This window comes from Aptenodytes patagonicus, chromosome 26 (assembly GCF_965638725.1).
Source record: "Aptenodytes patagonicus chromosome 26, bAptPat1.pri.cur, whole genome shotgun sequence".
Taxonomy (NCBI): domain Eukaryota; kingdom Metazoa; phylum Chordata; class Aves; order Sphenisciformes; family Spheniscidae; genus Aptenodytes; species Aptenodytes patagonicus.
Window position 1 is genome coordinate 1,683,007 of NC_134974.1, and position 20,317 is coordinate 1,703,323.

A 20,317-nucleotide genomic window follows, 5' to 3' on the forward strand; every position below is an offset into this window, starting at 1 on the left:
TGGGGTGCTGCGCATGGGCTCTGCAAAACTCCTGCATGTGAAGATAAAAGGCTTGGTGCAAAGTAGGATAAAATAAAGACTTGCTCCTATATCTAGTGCTGCAGATAGTGGAATAAGACAAAAACACATGGGTTTCTTGTCGTGTGTGTTCCGTTCCGTCCCCCACCTTGCAGTGGATGCTGTTCCCTTTTGGAAGATCTTGAAATGTTGAGTTAATGAGGGCATGATCTGCCTGCTTGGGCTTACAGCAGAATTACCTTCCATGATGAGAGCCTGCTGTGTAAATAAGCTGTGAACAGCTGAAAGGCCTGGCTCTTCTCACACTGCCACAACCCAGGAATAGCTTCATTAAAGCCAAAGGACTTTAAAATATTGCTTGCACCCAATGCCAGTAGGTTGGACAGTGGGCAGATGCTTCCCATGAAAGCCCTATCACATGTCCCATTTCCAAAAACGTGGATGTCTTTGAGCCGCAGCCCTGAGCTGAATGAATTAGTCATTTCCAGCCTGAATGTCCTGTAATTGCCTGGCAAACCACATTTTCCCTTACCAGGGCAGAAAGCCTGGCCTGGGAGGTGATGTCTCTGAGTTCAGCCGCCCCGCAGGACTCTGGGGTGGGTGCAGGCTGGTGGCCCCTTCTGTATCTCATTCCCCATCCGTAAAGAGAAGGAAATGGTCTTTTCCCACCTAATGAGGTGGTGATGGTCTTGGGGCTCTCTCTCTGGTCACCATCTAACATGTGGGAAGTCCAATACCAGAGATAATGGGCTCATTTGACTGGAACTGGATTTATACAAACAATATGGGCCAAAGATTGATGTTTGAAGGAAGGTAGAGACTTTTTACTGTGGGATTTAGGTTGCTTTATGCCCAGGCTCTGCTGGGTGCTGTGCGTGCGCGAGCAAACCAAGAACGAGCTTTCAGAAACCGGGTGCTTCCCATGATGCAGGCTCTCACGCAGGACGCACCGTTGCTTTCCTCATCGCTCTCCGCCGTGAAGTTCGTGCCTGGGTCCATCTCACCCCATGGCTGCCGGCACCAGAGCCGCGGAGGGGAAAGGCAACCGTGGTGTCAGTGGGCACCATGCCCACAACACTGTGGTGCCTTTCATCATTTGTGCTCCAATCTTTGCTGTCATTACAAAACCTCTCAGTGATGAGACTGTGGGTGTGATAAGAGATCTGCATATCTAACGTAGCAGGGCTGTTGCTCAATTTTAACTTCTTTTTGCTTTATCTGCCTGTTGCTGTCTTACTTGGTAAGACTTCTCTCTAGGTTGAGGTATGCCAAAGAAAACAGTAAAGACCCATGTATAATTTTGTTTCAAAATGTTCTTCCACTTTTTCGGAAATGTTAGACAATTCAGTTATTTAAAAGTAATCATTTCTGCTTGCCCACGCTGCCGTTTCTTATCACATTCAGCAAACATTGGTTGAAAAAAGTGAAATAACTGAAAAAATATTTTCCCTCTTTTGTTTGGTAGAGCATTTATCTTGTGCTCTAAGTTTGATATAGGTATGCGGCAAAGTATACCACTTCCATACATAACCTAGAGAGCTAAAAACCATTTGAGGTGATCAACTTTTTGGTATCCAGCAGACTCCAGGTGCTGGGTAGCATCCAAGCACGCCCACCACCAAATTTTGTCAGGTATTAAACAGAGCAGCTGGAAACATTTTGATGTCAAGGACCTTTCTTTGATGTAGCCTCTGTGATATGCTGTGATTTAAAGCCAAAGTTGTGTTAGCGTGAGTTTTGCTTCATGCCATCGCAAAGCTGCAGTGCTGGGCAGGTGTTGCTGCTACCGGTAGGGCAAGCCCAAGTCATCCTATTTCATATCTCCCAAATTCCCATTGTAGCACCGATAATTTCCCAATGAGCTTCGGAAGAATGAGGAACCAAGATGGGAGAAAGAAGAAAATTGAAAACAGGGTGTGCCCATGGCTTTAATGTATGTGGCAAACAGTGGGGACCAGATGAAAGTGAAACCAGGAAAGGAACCCACAGCTGGACAACTGACTGTTCAACTGCCAAAGCCATTATATATTAATTACTGAGGAAAGTTTTTCTTGTTGGGCTACACAAGCCTCATCACCACTGTGTCCACATCCCTTGGCAGAGAGATACAAATCATGCCACTTGTTGAAATTAGGAGAAATACAGAAAGAGCCTTAGCCAAGATCATAGATGGTTAAGTATCGTAATAAGGGCAAAAGGGCAATTTCTCAGTGGACATACCTGGGGAAAGAGCTGGCACTGAGGAGAGGAAAGGATTGAAAGCTTTGATCCCCAAATAGAAGCAGAACCTCAGGGGTGGAGGCAGAAACACTTCCAGATTAAAAATAATCCTTCCATTCCAGTTCCTGCACCCATCTGACACCAAGGATTAAGTGGGTAGAGAGACAAGCTGTGCCTTGTCTGAAGAGATGGAGAGTGAGGAAACAGGCATGAAAAGGAAGCGATACTGTGGGAAGAAGAAAAGCGATTTCTGCTCAGTAGAGGTGGATCCGTGTCCTCAGGACGAGGGTGCTGACCGCACCAGAGCAGGAGCCCTCACCCCGAACAAAGCATGGCATCAATACTGGCCACCGCCGGGGACTGTCAGCCATCAACGACACACGTTGCACCTCTCTGTCATACCCAGCAGCAAGTCTTGCATCACCAAGTCGTCTGGCAGCAAGGGCAGGCTGCCTGTAGGGGGGGAGTGGGTAGGTCTTGCTTTGGTGGCAGTGAGGTGATGAAGAGATAAAGCTGTTCTGAATATTCTTCATGAACCACTGCCCTTCTCGAGGACCACTGAGCCCAGTCCCTAAAGGCTCAGAGCAGATGGGGGCACAAGGGGGACGTCATGCTCCTGTAACTCTGAGAGTTTCCCAAGGTGCGCCCAGCTCTGTGTCCACCTCACTGGCAAAAGTGTCCCACAGTGCCTCGAGGTATGTCATATGGGGATGCTGGACATGGCAGGTATTTTGTGCATTAGGCCATTTTATTAAATGTTTTGCCATATTAACCTACTGAGGGAGAAACTGAAGTCTTGGGGAGAGATGGCTTACATCAAGGAACAGAAGATGATCCTCCATCCCACCAGCCACATTGCCTTTACCTCCCCATCCTTACCCACCAGCCTGCTATGTGCAAAAAGCACAGCTGGAATAGAGAATTAAACAGAAAATAATCTGAGGGCTTCAGAAACTGGCTATATCTCCAGCGTGCCTTGGTCACACCGACATCCAGCCCATCTGTTACCCGTCATCCAGCAGAAACATGGCCCTCTCCTACAACCAGGACAGTTGTGAGGATCACACCTCTTTCATAACCCACATAGAGGATATAATCAGGAGGTATCGAGCAAACGTACCATGAGAACACGTATGCCTCTCTGGCAATTATACTCCACCCTACTGATACAGCTTTGGTAGCTACAAACTGTGCTTCATAGTGAACAAAAATATTCAGTGCACGCAGTGTTCTTTGGGGGGTCTCTGCATTAAACTGCTTAGAGAAAAGAGAGATCTGACCCCCAAATGCTGGGGAGCTCTGCCTCTGCAATGTGATTTTCCTTCCTTAAGGAGGGCTTTATCTGGGGATGAGGCATTACGCTGAGATTTTAAAGCTCTGGTTTAAGTCCCAGGTTTGAGACTTTCCCAAATCACTCTCCCCTGTGCATAAAATGGGGACATAATTCTGCTTTTTCTGATTTCCAGTCTTTGGTACCGAAACTCCCATTTATACACCTGGGAAAAGGGACCTTCAGTAGTGGGAAGGAGCGGTCGGTTGGAAGCAAAACACTTTTATAATTAACAGATGAAAGACCTCAGCTCAGCTGGGACTGAGACTAGCTGTAAAGCTAATTGCGGTTAATGTGAGCATTTAACTTTGCTGTTGAAATGCAGGAATACAGTGTCAAATTATGATTTTCTTGCTGTCTCTTAACAGTTTGCAAATACTACTGTTTTGCTGCTTGCAATGAATCCTTTAACAAAGTGGCAGCATGTGCCAGCACCTCCGTGTTGCTCTGACCTATTCAGCCAGGCTAACAAGCCTCATTTAGAGCAACCAAATCAAGCTTTGTTATGCCCCACTCCCCAGCACACGTACCTGAAATCCCAGGGCTCATCTTTTATGTGCCAGAACATGCTAAACCTCTTACTACTGCATCCTGACTGCCCTTGATTTTAATAGCAGAGATAAACAAGCTGTTCTAGATATGCTAAGTATATGCTACTACCACAGCCCTTAATTTGGTTTTCAGACAAACAGTGAATCCCTTGACATCTATCTTCCCTGCCCTACTTACCCTCCGCCAGTCCAGGCACACCACAGAGGGGCTTTGACATTACCTGTGATTGTGTCTCCATCACATTAGGAATCGTATGGTCTCAGCTGGGTATTTCTAGATGTAAACATAGCAGTCGTATTGTACGAAATACTGCACCACACCTCAGTGAAAAACCAGGTGGGAAGGGGAGGTGATTTCTATTTTATTTAACTTTATCTGGCTCTACCCACTTGGATACTCCTCCACATACTCTCAAGCAGCTGGATGTGTATGATTACCTTGTGCAGGACCACTTGGGAGCGACACACCAGGTACTGAGGTACTGCATCTATGGGCTCCTCTTGACTGGCAGCAATGAACTGTGTTTTGGGCAAGCCTTTTACGAAAATCAATAATTATAGGGGGATATTTTGCCCCAGTCACTCTCCTTGGTTCCTGGACAGGGTTGCAACCTGCTGTCCAATTTCCTTCTTTTACACATCATACAGTTACCGTCTGTCTCCTTGTCGGGATAAACACTAGTGATATGAATAGTTAAGTGTTCTTGTTTTTTACCCAGAATATGGCTTTGCAAATTGTATGGTTTTACAACTGTTTGAAAGCTCAGGCTGGCTGATAAACTTCCAAAGGTTTTTCTAATAGACAATGGAAATATCTTTTTGGGCCTCCTACAGGTGAAACCCTGCAGCTGTCCCATGAAATCCCTTTCAGACGAGAGCCTTCAACAGAGTGCTACATGCTGGGGAGAGGGTCCACTGTCCCCCGCCACCAATGGCGATGCCTCTTTCCTCCCAGGAATGGCCATGCAGCAGGGGGGTTCGGCGAGGCTGACGGACACCGCTGATGGAGCATCGTCTGAGAGGCGGAAGTGCAAAGATGAGATAAGGCTGAGCAGGTCTCGTGCTCCAGGGCAGGAAACGCACATGGGCAAAGCAAGGAAGCACTTAGCAGAGACTACGGGTGGCACAGCCTACGGCTTTCTGTCGCGAAGCGTGGCTCTGAAATAATAAAGCAAGCTACGGTTGCCTCAATCAGCTATATGTGAGTGAAAGATCCTTCCAGCACTGCCACTTAAAAGCTTGCCTGAAGCTGGAGGGTTTTACTGGAGGAACTTGCTGCTGCTGTTTGTAATAATTCCGGTTTGGCAGAAGAAAGACATGAAAAGTGTGAGCAAACTGAATATCCAGAGTGAATTCCCCTGCGGCCCTTACAGTTAAGGGATGAGGTGCTACAAGAGGAGAATGGCAAAGATGACCCCTTTTATCTCTTAACCCATGAGTAAATGTAGCAAAATACTGTGTGCAGCCTGCAATAAATGATACTGTCTCAGCAAGAGGGGCTTTCCCTGTTCTCATATGCTCCCGAGAGGTTTAAAGAGAGCCTGTTGCACTGGATATAAAACTCCCAGTATTGTCCTGATTTTTTTTCAAAACTGCTCCTTTCCTGTCATGTTCACTCTGCCTATGACAATGCAGTCAATGCCCAGAGCATCCGAGCACCTCTCACTGCTATTGTGTATGTAACTACCAGTGAACATAGCAATGAAATAGCGTCTGGACTTTCGTTAAAGCTAAAATTATGTAAGCTGGCCATGTCCCCTGGCTATGTCAGGCACAGACTAAGCAAAAACACCGGGAAGTACCAATGAAGTTATGACAGTCCACCACCCTGAGGGCAAAGATGGCTCTTCCAGTGCCTGCGTGGCTGTGGATGACTCCCATGATGTGACAGGATGTGGTGGCCATGCTCTGGCAGCGCCACCAGCTCACTGCCGTAACTGTCAGGGAGGACAACCGGCCCTTCTGCTCTTGTGCTGAGGTCTCTGCAGGCCAGCATGGCTAAAAATAAAAAGGTCACAGTCCTAACCCAGGTGCTCTTACACCACTGCAAGTCTACATGAAGACCGCTTCACTGCTGCTTTGGTTGTTTGGGTTTCTTTCCTGCATTTCTCCCTAGGTCAAATCCTCCAAGGCTGTAAATCACCTGGAGCCTCCCAGATTTGCATCACTTCAGCCTCTGGCTCTACAGGCATGTGTTGTCTTTTGGGGAGCTTAAATTCATTGGACCAGAGTCCAATGTGTGTCCCTACAGCCCCTGGCAATAACGTGGGTGTCATTAGAAACGTATAATACACTCCTACCAGTCTGCCAGTTACAACACAATATAATGACATGGTAGAGCCACGTCTGGGTGTTCAGAAACATTTTCTAGAATGAGAGATAAATTATCTATGTCTATAAAGACAAAAGTTCCCCTTTCCTCCCTCACATTTCCTTTCTGGAATGTTGGACCCCGCTGTAGGGGGGATGTGAAAGTAAATCACTTGTTTTTTCTGAAAATCCAAGGGCATGTCTGCTTTCCCCCATTTCTTCACTCTACTTGTAGTAGGCGGAGCCATCCAATGACTTTAATATAGCTGAAAACAAAAAAGGTGGTAGAAGGGAGATATCAATCAGAGCCCAAGATTATGCCAAGTAAGTGGGTAGTTGTGGTTGGGTTTGGCTGGTAAATAAATCAATCATTGTTTCTTTCCAAGAGGAGGACTAGATACTATATAAAAGTTGTCACACACCAAGTTTCCTCACTTCATTTGACTTCTTTCCACCGGTTCGTGCTGTGGGACACGGTAAGATATTTCATGCTACTGATGCTAACTTTCATGCTAACTTGGCTGATTAGTCTTGGAATGCTAAACTGGAAAAGGTAGGAGTAAATATGGCTTTTGGGTCTCATAGTCCAAAAACACCTCCTTATTTACAGTCAATTTTTTTTTCTAGTGATTCAGTCTGTGGGATTACTTAATCACACAGAAAAGGAGGAGAGCTGGGACATAGAAAATGTGGTCTTTGGAGCCCCTTTGATTTCTCTGGGCCCAACAACACGTGGTACCACTGTATACAGGCAGCTCTTAAATACTATTGGAATATAAATCTTAAGAAAAAAGGCAGGAAAAAGAGTTTTTGCAGGTACTTAGCGAGGGGTGGGAAACAAAGGAACTGACAAAATGGGAGTCTATTCTCATTTTCCAGCCTTTCGTCTAAATTGGAAAGGGTTCTCTTTTGACCACCTTTTTTCTTGGAGGAACCATTTTCTCCTCTGGCATGTTTGGACACCTCAGCCTGCTGACCTGTAGATCCTTTTCATTAGTAGATCTGTCACTTGCCTGATCTGTCACTTTATCTGCCTGAACATAAATTGCTACTGCCAGCAGGCAAGGATGTGGGCTGTGGTGGGGGTTAAGTGCCAAAGAAGTGCTCAAATTTCACGGCATCCCTGTAGGTTTCAGCCTTGGGTACAGGCACCCATCAAGCCCTTGCAAGTGGTGACCTAGAGCATTCTGCTGAAGCTTTGTGCAGCTGCTTTTTTTTTTTTTTTTTGCGTTGCTGATATCTTTTCCACTGGTTGTTCCTCTTTCTTCTCATTTTTAAGAAGAAATAAAACAGTCACTGTGCTCTTTTGAAACCAAGATTGAAAAATTTCAAAGTGCAATGAAATTACTATTATGCAAATGATGACCCATGTTCTTTGTTTCTTGTATGGCATGGAATATTAACACCTATCCCTGGGCATTACAACTCTTTCAAAATTCCCAAACCACATTTGGATAAGGGTAATTCTGGTGGACCGCGGCCTTCTGTACTTCTTGCAGTGGCATGCCACTCTGACAACTTGCTGCAAGAAGGAATTATTAAGGAATGATTACGGTTGCACCTGTCCTAGAAAAAAAAAGACCAGTTATATATGGATAAAGGAGGTCCTGTAGAAGACCTGATCACGGGATATGGAATGAGCTGAAAAATTCCCAGGTCCTTCCTGGTAATCGTTTTAATTTATAAATTCCTGAGGTTGACAATACCCTTTTGCATCAGCTATCAGAGGTGGATGGGGGGGCAAATAGGGAATGGAAGACATTTTCATATATCAGCCTGCCTTTGGAAGGGGATGGGGAGGCACAATAACACAAGCTTTCCTCCCTCTGGGTTTGCTAAGGCCTGTTTTTTATTTCTCTTGGAGGACTCCCCGGCGCCTGGGATGATGGGTTCCCACCAGCAGAAGGGCGACGGCCAAGGGATCTCTGAGCAGTCTGGTGGATTCCATTGCAGTGGTGGCGGAGGAGGTTCATGCCATGGGGGTGGCGGAGGAGGATCCTGCTGCAGTAGTGGTGAAGGAGGATCTCTAGGATACCAGACCCAAGGATTGTCCTGCCATGGAGGAGGAGGCAGCGGCGGCTGCAGCGGCGGTGGTGGTGCTATTTACCAGACCCACACGTCATCATCCTCCTTTGGAGGAGGAGGTTCAGGCCACCAGAGCCAAGGATCCATCAGTGGTGGCGGCGGAGGTGGAGGAGGTGGTGGTGGGTCAGGCCACCAGGGACAAGGATCCATCTGCATTATTGGAGGAGGAGGTGGTGGTGGTGGATGTGGAGGCGGTGGTGGTTCAGGCCACCAAAGTCAAGGTCCCATCTGCATTGGTGGTGGTGGAGGAGGGGGAGGTGGGGGTGGTGGTTCAGGCCACCAGGGCCAAGGGCCCATCTGTATTGGTGGAGGTGGAGGAGGAGGAGGTGGTTCCGGCCACCAGGGCCAAGTGCCCATCTGCATCGGAGGTGGCAGCATAGGAGGGGGAGGGGGAGGAGGTGGCGGTTCATGTCATCAAAGCCAAGGCCCCATCTGCATTATTGGTGGAGGAAGCGGTGGTGGTGGTGGTGGTGGTGGTGGAGGTGGTTCAGGTCATCAAAGCCAAGTGCCCATCTGCATTGGTGGTGGTGGTGGTGGAGGAGGAGGTGGTGGTTCATGTCATCAAAGCCAAGGCCCCATCTGTATTGGTGGAGGAAGCGGTGGTGGTGGTGGTGGTGGAGGTGGTGGAGGTGGTTCATGTCATCAAAGCCAAGTGCCCATCTGCATTGGTGGTGGTGGTGGTGGAGGAGGAGGTGGTGGTTCATGTCATCAAAGCCAAGGTCCCATCTGTATTGGTGGTGGAGGAGGAGGTGGTGGTTCAGGTCATCAAAGCCAAGGCCCCATCTGTATTGGTGGAGGAAGCGGTGGTGGCAGTGGTGGAGGTGGTTCCAGCCACCAGGGCCAAGGCCCCATCTGCATTGGAGGCGGCAGCATAGGAGGAGGAGGAGGAGGAGGAGGAGGAGGTGGTTATGGCCACCAGGGCCAAGGTCCCATCTGCATTGGTGGTGGTGGTGGTGGTGGAGGAGGAGGTGGTTCCAGCCACCAGGGCCAAGGTCCCATCTGCATTGGAGGTGGCAGCATAGGAGGAGGAGGGGGAGGTGGTGGTGGTTCAGGCCACCAGGGTCAAGGATCCATCTGCATCATTGGGGGAGGTGGCTCAGGCCACCAGAGCCAGGGATCGTCCTCTTGTGGAGGAGGTGGTGGTGGAGGAGGTTCGTCCAGTTCTGGAGGTCTGTCCATTCAACAGCAGACCCAGCCAATCTCCTGGCCACCGCAGACTAAACACAAGTAATGTCTGCAGAAGGGACTCTCAGATCAAGAACACCCAAGATACAAACATGCCTCACATTTCTTTCTCTATTAAATTTAAGAATATTTGCATAATTCCTTTCTCCTCTTCCTTGGGATTTTTCTGTTCAGCTCTCCAGCTGACCAGAGCCTCTGGTGTTGTGTATCAATAACTTCCAACCAGCGTTGTTTCATATGTCTGTTACCTGCCTCAATTTTCTAGTGCTTGCACAAGACAATAAAACTTGCAGTTCTAGAGAGCTTTGGTGTCTGAGTGGTTGGATTTTGCTTTATACCACGACGTTTGCATTATTTCCATTATTTTGTTTTTATTCTGAGCTGATGCTGTGGTAATAAAGCTCCAGAGCACAAGTGTGTTGAAAACCCACCTGTAGAAGAGATGCCGGATTCACTAAATATTCTTAGTTCATCTTTTAATGTCTGTCGCTACTCGTGATCCTGACGTTTGCCCATCAGATAGGGTACCACAAAGTTAAACATTGCAGTCTCTCTCTACCTCATCAAAATGTCATGCAATGCCCAAGGAAGTTTTAAATGGGTTAGGAGAGGAAAGATGCAAAAACTCTAGTACAAAGGATTACAAGGTACTATTACAGGCGTGAAGCTGAGGCCCTTGCATGTGCATGGTGCAGGAGCTTTTGGTGCTCATAGCTGCACCAAGCAGCTGCGGAAGAGAAATGAAGGGTCTCTCCAACCCTTACTCCAGCTCTAGTGGAGCCAGCGGCAGGGACAGGACGTCAGAAAGCCCCTTCCAAAGGCTGAGATGGAACTCAGCCTGGAGTAACTAGGGATCTCCTCATTCCCACAGGAATAAAACACAGCTCCGGGTATGAGTCTTCAGAGAAAGTTTCCCTGTGGGAAGTGATTTCTTTGATGTGGTATATTCTGGCAATTAGCAGGGAAAGGAAAATAAACCTTCTCTGCCTGAACTATTCTATGTGAGGCAGATGACAGATGCCTGGAAGTGTCCCAGAAGAGACAGGAGTGACCCATACCTATAGCGGGTAAAAGAGCTCCACGTTTATGTGTCCCTCTACCTTCTGTCCTCTCCCCCTTGGGGACCCCAGGGATGCAAGCATTCTTAAAACATGTCCGGATGAGCTCCTCCAGCCAGTGCTGCCACTGGAACAGCAGAGTTGCCTGGGATTTTATTATGGAAAGTCATAAGGTGCTAAAATACCAGTGACTGGGAACTACACAAACACTGCCGTTGCCTGCACGGTGCTAACAGAAAGCTTGGGGTCCCACTTCAAGGAGGTGGGAGCATTGCTGTTGAATGTCCCTGCACCCAGAAATGGCCCAGGACCAAGAAAGCAGAGGCTCTCAGGGTGACAGCAGGAACACAGGGCATCCTCAGCTCTTGTTGCTTCTTCAGAAACAACAGAGCCATGTCCCAAACTGGGGCGAATTCATTCTTTTGGTTAATATCCATCAAGATGCTGATACACAGGGTAGATGTTGGATCTGGTACCCTCTACCTGCAGCACTTCAACTCCTCCGCCCAGAGACAGTGTAAAGCCTGCCTGACCTCTGTACTGTCCATAGTGGTGCACTCAAACAAAAATCATGATCAACACTTCACTGGTGTAGTGGCGAAGTCCAGGCATGTGAGATTCCTTTGCTGCCCCAGCAACAGCAGTCCTACCCAGTGGAGCCCGCTCCATTCCCCTGGGCATCTCCATAGTCTGTAACACACAATAAACACAAGTCTCCACAGCCCCTTCTGCTGTCAGTCACCACCCCAGCAGCATCTCCCAGCTCGAGTGGAGGGTGCTAGCTAGAGTCCCACAGTCCTACCTTGAAAGTCAACCATGGCAGCTGAGCTCACACGTGATACCCGCAGCCAAACTGCAGGTAGCCTAGGAAGTGATGCACTAGAGAGGCATTGATCTGATTCGATGAGTCAGGACCAGTGGGCTGAAGGAGGACAGTTTGTTTAGTAAATAAACTTATCACCATTCCTTTGGATGCCTCACTTCCCACTCAGGAAAACTAGGAACAGTATAAAAGTTGCTGGATCTCACAGTGCTTCATTCACTCAGCTTTGCTCTGTTGTACGCGTTGTCAGAGCCGAGAAGGGTAAGTCCATTTCTGCCAAAGGGAGCAATTCTTCTCTTACTTTCATGCTTGCAAAACATAAATGCATGGGTGAAGTACACCCGATGGGTGGTGGCTTGAAGGGCGGGAAGGTTGCTTTGATGAAATTAAATTTCCTGTGGATGTCAGAAGAAGCAGGATCATGCCATGCTACTGAAAGTCATGTGTTTCATCAGTATAGAGACCGAGATGGAACAGCTATGGGATAAAAGACTTTAAATGATGGGTTGACTTCAGCAATCCGGTAATCTCCTGTTAGCAAAAGGCTCTATCTGTGACTGGGATCCATGGAGAAAAAAGTGCTTAGAAGAAAGGAAGTTCATTGGTTCTGGAGATGGTCTGCCAATGTTGTGGGGCTGTACGTGGGTCCTTCTGGCTGGGGGAAATTCTCGTGATGACAGTGCCTGCTCGTGTGTAAAAATCACTGTTTCTTGCAGGTTCACTGCTCAAAGATGTGCTCCAGACAGACCTCCGGAGGCTGCCATGAAACATCCTCCCAGTCCAGCGGATGCCACAGCGGGGGCTCCTGCTGCCACGGGGGCAGCTCCTCCAGCTACCAGGCACAGGGCTCCTCCTGCTGTGGCGGCTCAGGCTCGGGCAGCTACGGCGGGGGCAGCGGGGGCTCTGGCAAGATCATTGTCACCTCTGGTGGAGGAGGAGGAGGCTCATCAGGCTGCTGCAGTGGGGGATCCAGTGGTGGGTCTTCAGGAGCAAAGATCATAATTGGAGGTGGAAGTAGTGGGGGATCCTCTGGATGCTGTAGTGGAGGATCCAGTGGTGGGTATTCCGGATCAAAGAGCATAATTGGAGGTGGAGGTAGTGGGGGATCCTCTGGGTGCTGCAGTGGTGGATCCAGTGGTGGGTCTTCAGGAGGCAAGATCATAATTGTGGGTGGAAGTAGTGGGGGATCCTCTGGATGCTGTAGTGGAGGATCCAGTGGTGGGTATTCCGGATCAAAGAGCATAATTGGAGGTGGAGGTAGTGGGGGGTCCTCTGGATGCTGCAGTGGGGGATCCAGTGGTGGATCTTCAGGAGCAAAGATCATAATTGGAGGTGGAGGTAGTGGGGGATCCTCTGGATGCTGCAGTGGCGGATCCGGTGGTGGGTATTACGGATCAAAGAGCATAATTGGAGGTGGAGGTAGTGGGGGATCATCCGAATGCTGCAGTGGTGGATCCAGTGGTGGATCTTCAGGAGGCAAGATCATAGTTGTGGGTGGAGGTAGTGGGGGGTCCTCTGGATGCTGCAGTGGAGGATCCGGTGGTGGATCTTCAGGATCAAAGAGCATAATTGGAGGTGGAGGTAGTGGGGGATCATCCGGATGCTGCAGTGGAGGATCCAGTGGTGGGTCTTCAGGAGGCAAGATCATAATTGTGGGTGGAGGTAGTGGGGGGTCCTCTGGATGCTGCAGTGGAGGATCCGGTGGTGGGTATTCCGGATCAAAGAGCATAATTGGAGGTGGAGGTAGTGGGGGATCCTCTGGATGCTGCAGTGGGGGATCCAGTGGTGGATCTTCAGGATCAAAGATCATAATTGGAGGTGGAAGTAGTGGGGGATCCTCTGGATGCTGTAGTGGAGGATCCAGTGGTGGGTATTCCGGATCAAAGAGCATAATTGGAGGTGGAGGTAGTGGGGGATCCTCTGGGTGCTGCAGTGGTGGATCCAGTGGTGGGTCTTCAGGAGGCAAGATCATAATTGTGGGTGGAAGTAGTGGGGGATCCTCTGGATGCTGTAGTGGAGGATCCAGTGGTGGGTATTCCGGATCAAAGAGCATAATTGGAGGTGGAGGTAGTGGGGGGTCCTCTGGATGCTGCAGTGGGGGATCCAGTGGTGGATCTTCAGGAGCAAAGATCATAATTGGAGGTGGAGGTAGTGGGGGATCCTCTGGATGCTGCAGTGGCGGATCCGGTGGTGGGTATTACGGATCAAAGAGCATAATTGGAGGTGGAGGTAGTGGGGGATCATCCGAATGCTGCAGTGGTGGATCCAGTGGTGGATCTTCAGGAGGCAAGATCATAATTGTGGGTGGAGGTAGTGGGGGGTCCTCTGGATGCTGCAGTGGAGGATCCGGTGGTGGATCTTCAGGATCAAAGAGCATAATTGGAGGTGGAGGTAGTGGGGGATCATCCGGATGCTGCAGTGGAGGATCCAGTGGTGGGTCTTCAGGAGGCAAGATCATAATTGTGGGTGGAGGTAGTGGGGGGTCCTCTGGATGCTGCAGTGGAGGATCCGGTGGTGGGTATTCCGGATCAAAGAGCATAATTGGAGGTGGAGGTAGTGGGGGATCCTCTGGATGCTGCAGTGGGGGATCCAGTGGTGGGTCTTCAGGAGCAAAGATCATAATTGGAGGTGGAGGTAGTGGGGGATCCTCTGGATGCTGCAGTGGAGGATCTGGTGGTGGGTCTTCAGGAGCAAAGAGCATAATTGGAGGTGGAGGTAGTGGGGGATCCTCTGGATGCTGCAGTGGGGGATCCAGTGGTGGGTCTTCAGGAGGCAAGATCATAATTGGAGGTGGAGGTAGTGGGGAATCCTCTGGATGCTGCAGTGGGGGATCCAGTGGTGGCAGTGGCGGTTCCTCGGGCCACACAATCATCATCAGCTCTGGAGGCGGCAGCGGAGGGTCCTGCCAGTCCACACAGCAGAAATGCCCTATTGTCATTCCCAACATCGGGTGCCATCAGACCAAGCAGGCCTGCCACTGGCCCTCCAGCCACCAGAAGTAACAGCCACAGGCAGCCCCGGTTCTCAGCAAGAACAGCCCTGCCTCTGTCTTCCAAGATTGCTTGTTTCCTCCCAGCATGTCCTCTTCCCTTCTCTTCCCTTGATGCTGTATCCCTGTGCGGTGAACTCCCAGATGGCCTTTCTCACCCACCTATGTGAAGGGAAATAAAAATTACTCTGTACAGAAAGAACTGGTTTTGCAAGGTTGCTTTTATCCTTTGTCAGTCCCCTGTTTACTTTCAAAACGTGAATAATACGTCAAATACATTCAGCTGTGAAATCTTCAGCCTGCAGTGCTGGAGCAGACGGGTGTTAACAGATCTTGCTTGAGAGACCTTGTTGCTTAAGCAGATGATCTGTGTCCCTCTTCCAAATACTGTCCACCAAGGCTGCAACTTCAGCCTGGGGAACAGCTCCACCTTGGTTTCCCCTTCCCAGAGAAGGAAGCAGACCACAAGCTCTGGATTTCACTGCAGGGATTTTCAGTGCAGACAGCAGCATCCTTTGGAAATACAGTTAGGTTTTTAGGTACTCCATTTCTCTAGATTTATCACAAGAAAACAATTAATTTTGGTAGGCAACATTCAGCAGCATTTGTGCTGAAGTCCACAGCAAGTCCTCTTTGGAACAGGTGTGGTTACAGTCTTGCATTCAGTAAATTTTAAAGCTAGAAGGACTTTTTGTCCCTTTCACATACACAGCTGGTAGGCAGGAGACAGAATTAGGAGTAAAAGGGATCATCGGCCATGCAAACGCTTGAGGCGTCATGACTGACTGGATTCTGCCTGTTGCAGAAAAATTGGAGAGTTCCTCTTACACCAGGAGTATCTTCATCGTGTCCTACGCTATCAACGTTAGCATTGCTGTGCATGAAGGAAGCTGCTGGGAAAAAGGATTGTAGGATCTGGCCAAGATTTTTCTCTCTCTCTCTCAAAACAGTGCACACCAAGGCACCATCCATTGAGGTCTTTGCAGTGATGAGACTGAAAGATAACGTGACATGCCAGCCCATCCTGACTGGACTGCAGGGCAGAAAAGGGCCCAGACAGACCATCAGAAAACAGGCAGCATGGTCCAAATGTGGGGCAGCCGCTGCCAGGAAGCCTTTTGCACCCACCCTTGCCTTTACCAAACAATGGTATTAAAGCTGTTCTTTAACTTGGGGAGGGTTGTGGCGATGCCAACCCCTCCAGCAGCTGTGGCTCCAGCCACGCTCTTCCTCCGCATGGGGCAAGTACCACACATGCACGTGTGCTACAGGTTCGGTGTTTACAGTCCCTGTGGGGTCCAGCCTTGGGGTCTCCGCACACCAGCGCTTGCAGGAGCACCTCTCACCACTCCTGCTGAAAGCCTCCACAGCCTTCCCTCGCACCCTGGGTCCTGATGAGCTGCAAATCCTCGGCCCTGCTTTGTGCAAGTCCCTGCACGTTAAATGCATGGAAGGGATCAAGGTGTTGTGATGCTCGGTAGCACAACACCCACACTTCACGGGTGAGAGCCAGAATTGCAGTGACACCTTAGATTTCCCTTTGGTGATGAGAGTGGAGCTTAGGCCACTGGAGGGAGTCCAAAGCAAAATGAAGGAAGCCCCCTGCACCCACGTTCCTGGTGCTGATGGTCCTGTCCCCATACCAATGGAGTTGCATGCATGCTCAAAATTATGTTCATCATGACAGGGCTGGGCAGCCTGCTGCTGCTGTCATGCATCCTCTCGGCTAAAGCCCCCCAATTATGCTTTCCTCTACTCAATCTCCCATGGGGGTGGATGCTGTTGTCAGCCTCCAAGCATGCATGACGCAGTGACAGGATGAAGCTGCTGCAAAACACAGCAGCCAGTGCTGCGATAACTCTGCTGACAAACTGTCACTCTCCAGCAAGCAAAATACCCAGATGCCTCCCCAGCCTCAGGGGTGGGTGGGCTGGCCAGTGAAGCAGGATCCTCAGAAAATAGGTCCTGCTGAGACAGAGGGAATGTTTAATGCCCTAGAGTCCAAGGGTAGGGTCTCGATGGCCTTCAAATGCACCTTTGCAACCAGAAAGATTTCAAGACTTTCCCCGCCGCAGCCTGGTGATCAGGACCCCTGGGAACCTGGAGCTGAGCACAGACCTTTCTGCTCAGTCAACAGCAGCATCCACCTTGGGCTCCTAAAAGCGTGAGGAGAAATGTCCCTCATGTCTCTGCCATCCTCACAGGGCCCTCTGAAATGGATCTGGGCTAGGGTGTTCCAAAGCAGTGCACTGCCCCATCAGAGGTGGTACCTTTGGCCTGTTGAGCACATGGTTGCCTTTCCCAGCCGGTTGGATGTACTCCTGCTCCCCATCCACCTCCCCATCTCACCAGTCCTTGAGAAAACCCTCTTCCCCAAAAAACTCCCTGGGACTCTGCTCCAGCGCATCCTTTACCCTTGTCCTTCCATCATGCTCTGGCCCCAAGCCGCTCCAGGCTCCATCACGCAGCATCTGCTCTGTCTCCACTCTCTGCTGAGTACCCGAGAACCTGCAGCCTAGCAGAAATGCATTGGGGAGCCCCCAAGGTAGACCCCCAGAAGCCGTTTGCCCCGAACGTTTCAGAGCAAGACTCCCGGAAATGAATCATTAAGTAGAATTAGCAACTGCAATGCAGAACGTAATTGATACATCTCCTTCCTATCACCTATCTTCTGCAAGTGAGTCAAAGAAGGAGGTAGCTAAAGCCAGGCTCAGTAAATACATCCATCAGCATTCCTTAGGGTGTCTCACTTCCCTTAAGAGCACAATGCCTACAATATAAAAGCTCACCTATCCCAAGGCTCCTCATTCACCTGCCACCGAGCCCTGCACACATTTCCAGTTGCACTGAAGGTAAGCCCGTTGATACGGAAACTTTTTGAACCCCTTTGCAGAGAGGTCGCTCCACCGGTTGGTCTTTGAGCATGCTTTGAATGAGGGAAACATGCTAGCTCAATGTCAGACGGGGTTCTCCAAAAACCAATTTGGTGTGCCAATAGGACTGCCTTCCTTACAGGAGAGAGTTGTAGCTGATATTCTAAGGGCACACAAATATGGCTGAATTTTCAGCTGCTGTGAGTTTCAGCAGTCTATAAATCCAGAAGGATCTACATTGGGACTAAATTTTTTAGACTGATGGCTCTGAGCGTGTCAGATCACGTGTGCAAATCTCTGGAGGTACTCTCAACGTTCCTGCACGGAGAGTTTTCCTGTTACTGTTATGATCTGCAGACCAGGCCCTGGGAGGTTTTCATTGCAGGTCCTTCCTGCTGTCTAACAAGGGTGAGGGAGTTTATGAAGCTGCCATTCTTGTAGGAGTGCAGCAGATGGGGTAGAAGGGTTATTTCCTGGCCAGCACTCAATTTTTGGTGTGAAGGTTCAAAGGCATCTCCAAGGAGCTCCTTTCTGACAGCACTGTTTCTTACAGGTTCACTGCTCAAAGATGTGCTCCAGACAGACCTCCGGAGGCTGCCATGAAACATCCTCCCAGTCCAGCGGATGCCACAGCGGGGGCTCCTGCTGCCACGGGGGCAGCTCCTCCAGCTACCAGGCACAGGGCTCCTCCTGCTGTGGCGGCTCAGGCTCGGGCAGCTACGGCGGGGGCAGCGGGGGCTCTGGCAAGATCATTGTCACCTCTGGCGGAGGAGGAGGAGGCTCATCAGGCTGCTGCAGTGGGGGCTCCTCAGGCTACGGCATGGGAGGAGGGTACAGCGGTGGCAGTGGGGGATCAGGCCAGAAGATCATTATTAGCTCAGGCGGAGGAGGAGGAGGCTCATCCGGGTGCTGCAGTGGGGGATCCAGTGGTGGATCTTCAGGAGCAAAGATCATAATTGGAGGTGGAAGTAGTGGGGGATCCTCTGGATGCTGCAGTGGGGGATCCAGTGGTGGATCTTCAGGATCAAAGATCATAATTGGAGGTGGAAGTAGTGGGGGATCCTCTGGATGCTGCAGTGGGGGATCTGGTGGTGGGTATTCCGGATCAAAGAGCATAATTGGAGGTGGAGGTAGTGGGGGATCATCCGGATGCTGCAGTGGGGGATCCAGTGGTGGGTCTTCAGGAGGCAAGATCATAATTGTGGGTGGAGGTAGTGGGGGGTCCTCTGGATGCTGCAGTGGAGGATCCAGCTATGGCATGGGAGGAGGGTCCAGCGGTGGGTATTCCGGATCAAAGAGCATAATTGGAGGTGGAGGTAGTGGGGGATCCTCTGGATGCTGCAGTGGGGGATCCGGTGGTGGATCTTCAGGAGCAAAGATCATAATTGGAGGTGGAAGTAGTGGGGGATCCTCTGGATGCTGCAGTGGGGGATCCGGTGGTGGGTCTTCAGGAGCAAAGATCATAATTGGAGGTGGAAGCAGTGGAGGGTCATCAGGCTGCTGCTCTGGGAGCTCCTCAGGCTACGGCATGGGAGGAGGGTACAGCAGTGGCAGTGGGGGCTCAGGCCAGAAGATCATTGTGAGCTCAGGTGGTGGGGGAGGTGGCTCATCCGGGTGCTGCAGTGGGGGATCCAGTGGTGGGTCTTCAGGAGGCAAGATCATAATTGGAGGTGGAGGTAGTGGGGAATCCTCTGGATGCTGCAGTGGGGGATCCAGTGGTGGCAGTGGCGGTTCCTCGGGCCACACAATCATCATCAGCTCTGGAGACGGCAGCGGAGGGTCCTGCCAGTCCACACAGCAGAAATGCCCTATTGTCATTCCCAACATCGGGTGCCATCAGACCAAGCAGGCCTGCCACTGGCCCTCCAGCCACCAGAAGTAACAGCCACAGGCAGCCCCGGTTCTCAGCAAGAACAGCCCTGCCTCTGCCATGTCACCTTTTTCCCTTCAGACCTGGCTCTGTTTGCCTGTTTCTTCCCAGAGTGTCCTCTTCTCTTCCCTTGATGCTGCATCCCTGTGCTGAGAACTGCAGGATTAACAGCTTTGTGCCCTGCTGCTGGTGTTGGGATGCCTTTGATAAGGCTCTGCTGCTTTTCCAAAGAGCACTTATTAGATCTAATAAATGTAATAATATCTCAAAGCTGCCTTTTTGGGGAGTTTTTTTTTTCTTGTATTCTCAACCAGCATCTTATGGTCTTGGAAGCTAGAAGTCTATCTGATGAGACATTTCACTCCCTTCTGTAAAGAAGATGATGGGTTCAATAGTGCATTGCTGTAGATGCAGCTCTAAAGGCACCCATTTTATAGCCCCAGAGAGTTTGCACCTTCATTTTCCCCCTGGGCTCCATGATAGAGTAACAGCACGGCCTAAAACATCAAGCACCCACAGCACCCAACATCCTTTTGGTGCCTGTGCGTGGTGCAGCCATCCCAGCTCATGGCTCTAAGTCCTCTGAGGTACCAGCATGCAATGACCATGTCTGTGGAGCAATGAAGTGCTGCTGGGAGACATGACCAAGCCCATCAGGCTCAGTCCTAATGAGCAGAGATTGGGGCTCACCCTCAATAGCAGCTGTTGCTGCCCGGGGTGGCCAATAACACTATGCCAACGTCCACATCCCTGACATCCTTCCAATTCTCTCCCAGCTTTACAAACCTCACAGCAGCTCTACCCAGAGGGTAAATCTCACACTCTGGGTCAGACAAAGCAGCTCTGGGCCAGGCAGAAGGAAATAAAACCAGCAGCAAGTCCCTCAGGCAGCTCAACACACTCCAAATCATGCCTCCAGGCCTTAAACCCTTCTTGCCCAACCTTTTGAAATCTGCTTTGAAATGCCGAGGGCAGCACCACCACCCCTGTGCACTGCTTTCTTCC

The 20,317-nt window shown here is 50.1% G+C and overlaps 3 protein-coding genes across 3 annotated transcripts; all 3 read left to right on the top strand.

The window, feature by feature from the left end:
• The first annotated feature begins 6,821 nt into the window (after positions 1-6,821).
• On the top strand, positions 6,822-10,001 carry LOC143171097 (uncharacterized). The gene is made up of 2 exons (XM_076359860.1): positions 6,822-6,905; positions 8,294-10,001. Exon 2 carries the CDS (start codon positions 8,312-8,314, stop codon positions 9,743-9,745), a length of 1,434 nt encoding a protein of 477 aa, XP_076215975.1. The 5' UTR covers positions 6,822-6,905; positions 8,294-8,311; the 3' UTR covers positions 9,746-10,001.
• Positions 10,002-11,815: 1,814 nt separating this feature from the next.
• LOC143171265 (uncharacterized) lies at positions 11,816-14,771 on the top strand. Its single transcript, XM_076360113.1, has 2 exons — positions 11,816-11,841; positions 12,297-14,771. The coding sequence occupies exon 2, from the start codon at positions 12,312-12,314 to the stop codon at positions 14,580-14,582; it is 2,271 nt and encodes a 756-aa protein (XP_076216228.1). The 5' UTR covers positions 11,816-11,841; positions 12,297-12,311; the 3' UTR covers positions 14,583-14,771.
• A 2,590-nt stretch (positions 14,772-17,361) lies between these two features.
• LOC143171237 (uncharacterized) lies at positions 17,362-19,582 on the top strand. The gene is made up of 2 exons (XM_076360068.1): positions 17,362-17,421; positions 17,996-19,582. Exon 2 carries the CDS (start codon positions 18,011-18,013, stop codon positions 19,322-19,324), a length of 1,314 nt encoding a protein of 437 aa, XP_076216183.1. The 5' UTR covers positions 17,362-17,421; positions 17,996-18,010; the 3' UTR covers positions 19,325-19,582.
• The last annotated feature ends 735 nt before the right edge of the window (positions 19,583-20,317 follow it).

Bases quoted from the DNA above. Each gene is read 5' to 3' on its own strand.
- LOC143171097 (XM_076359860.1), top strand. From the start codon at position 8,312: ATGATGGGTTCCCACCAGCAGAAGGGCGACGGCCAAGGGATCTCTGAG.
- LOC143171265 (XM_076360113.1), top strand. From the start codon at position 12,312: ATGTGCTCCAGACAGACCTCCGGAGGCTGCCATGAAACATCCTCCCAG.
- LOC143171237 (XM_076360068.1), top strand. From the start codon at position 18,011: ATGTGCTCCAGACAGACCTCCGGAGGCTGCCATGAAACATCCTCCCAG.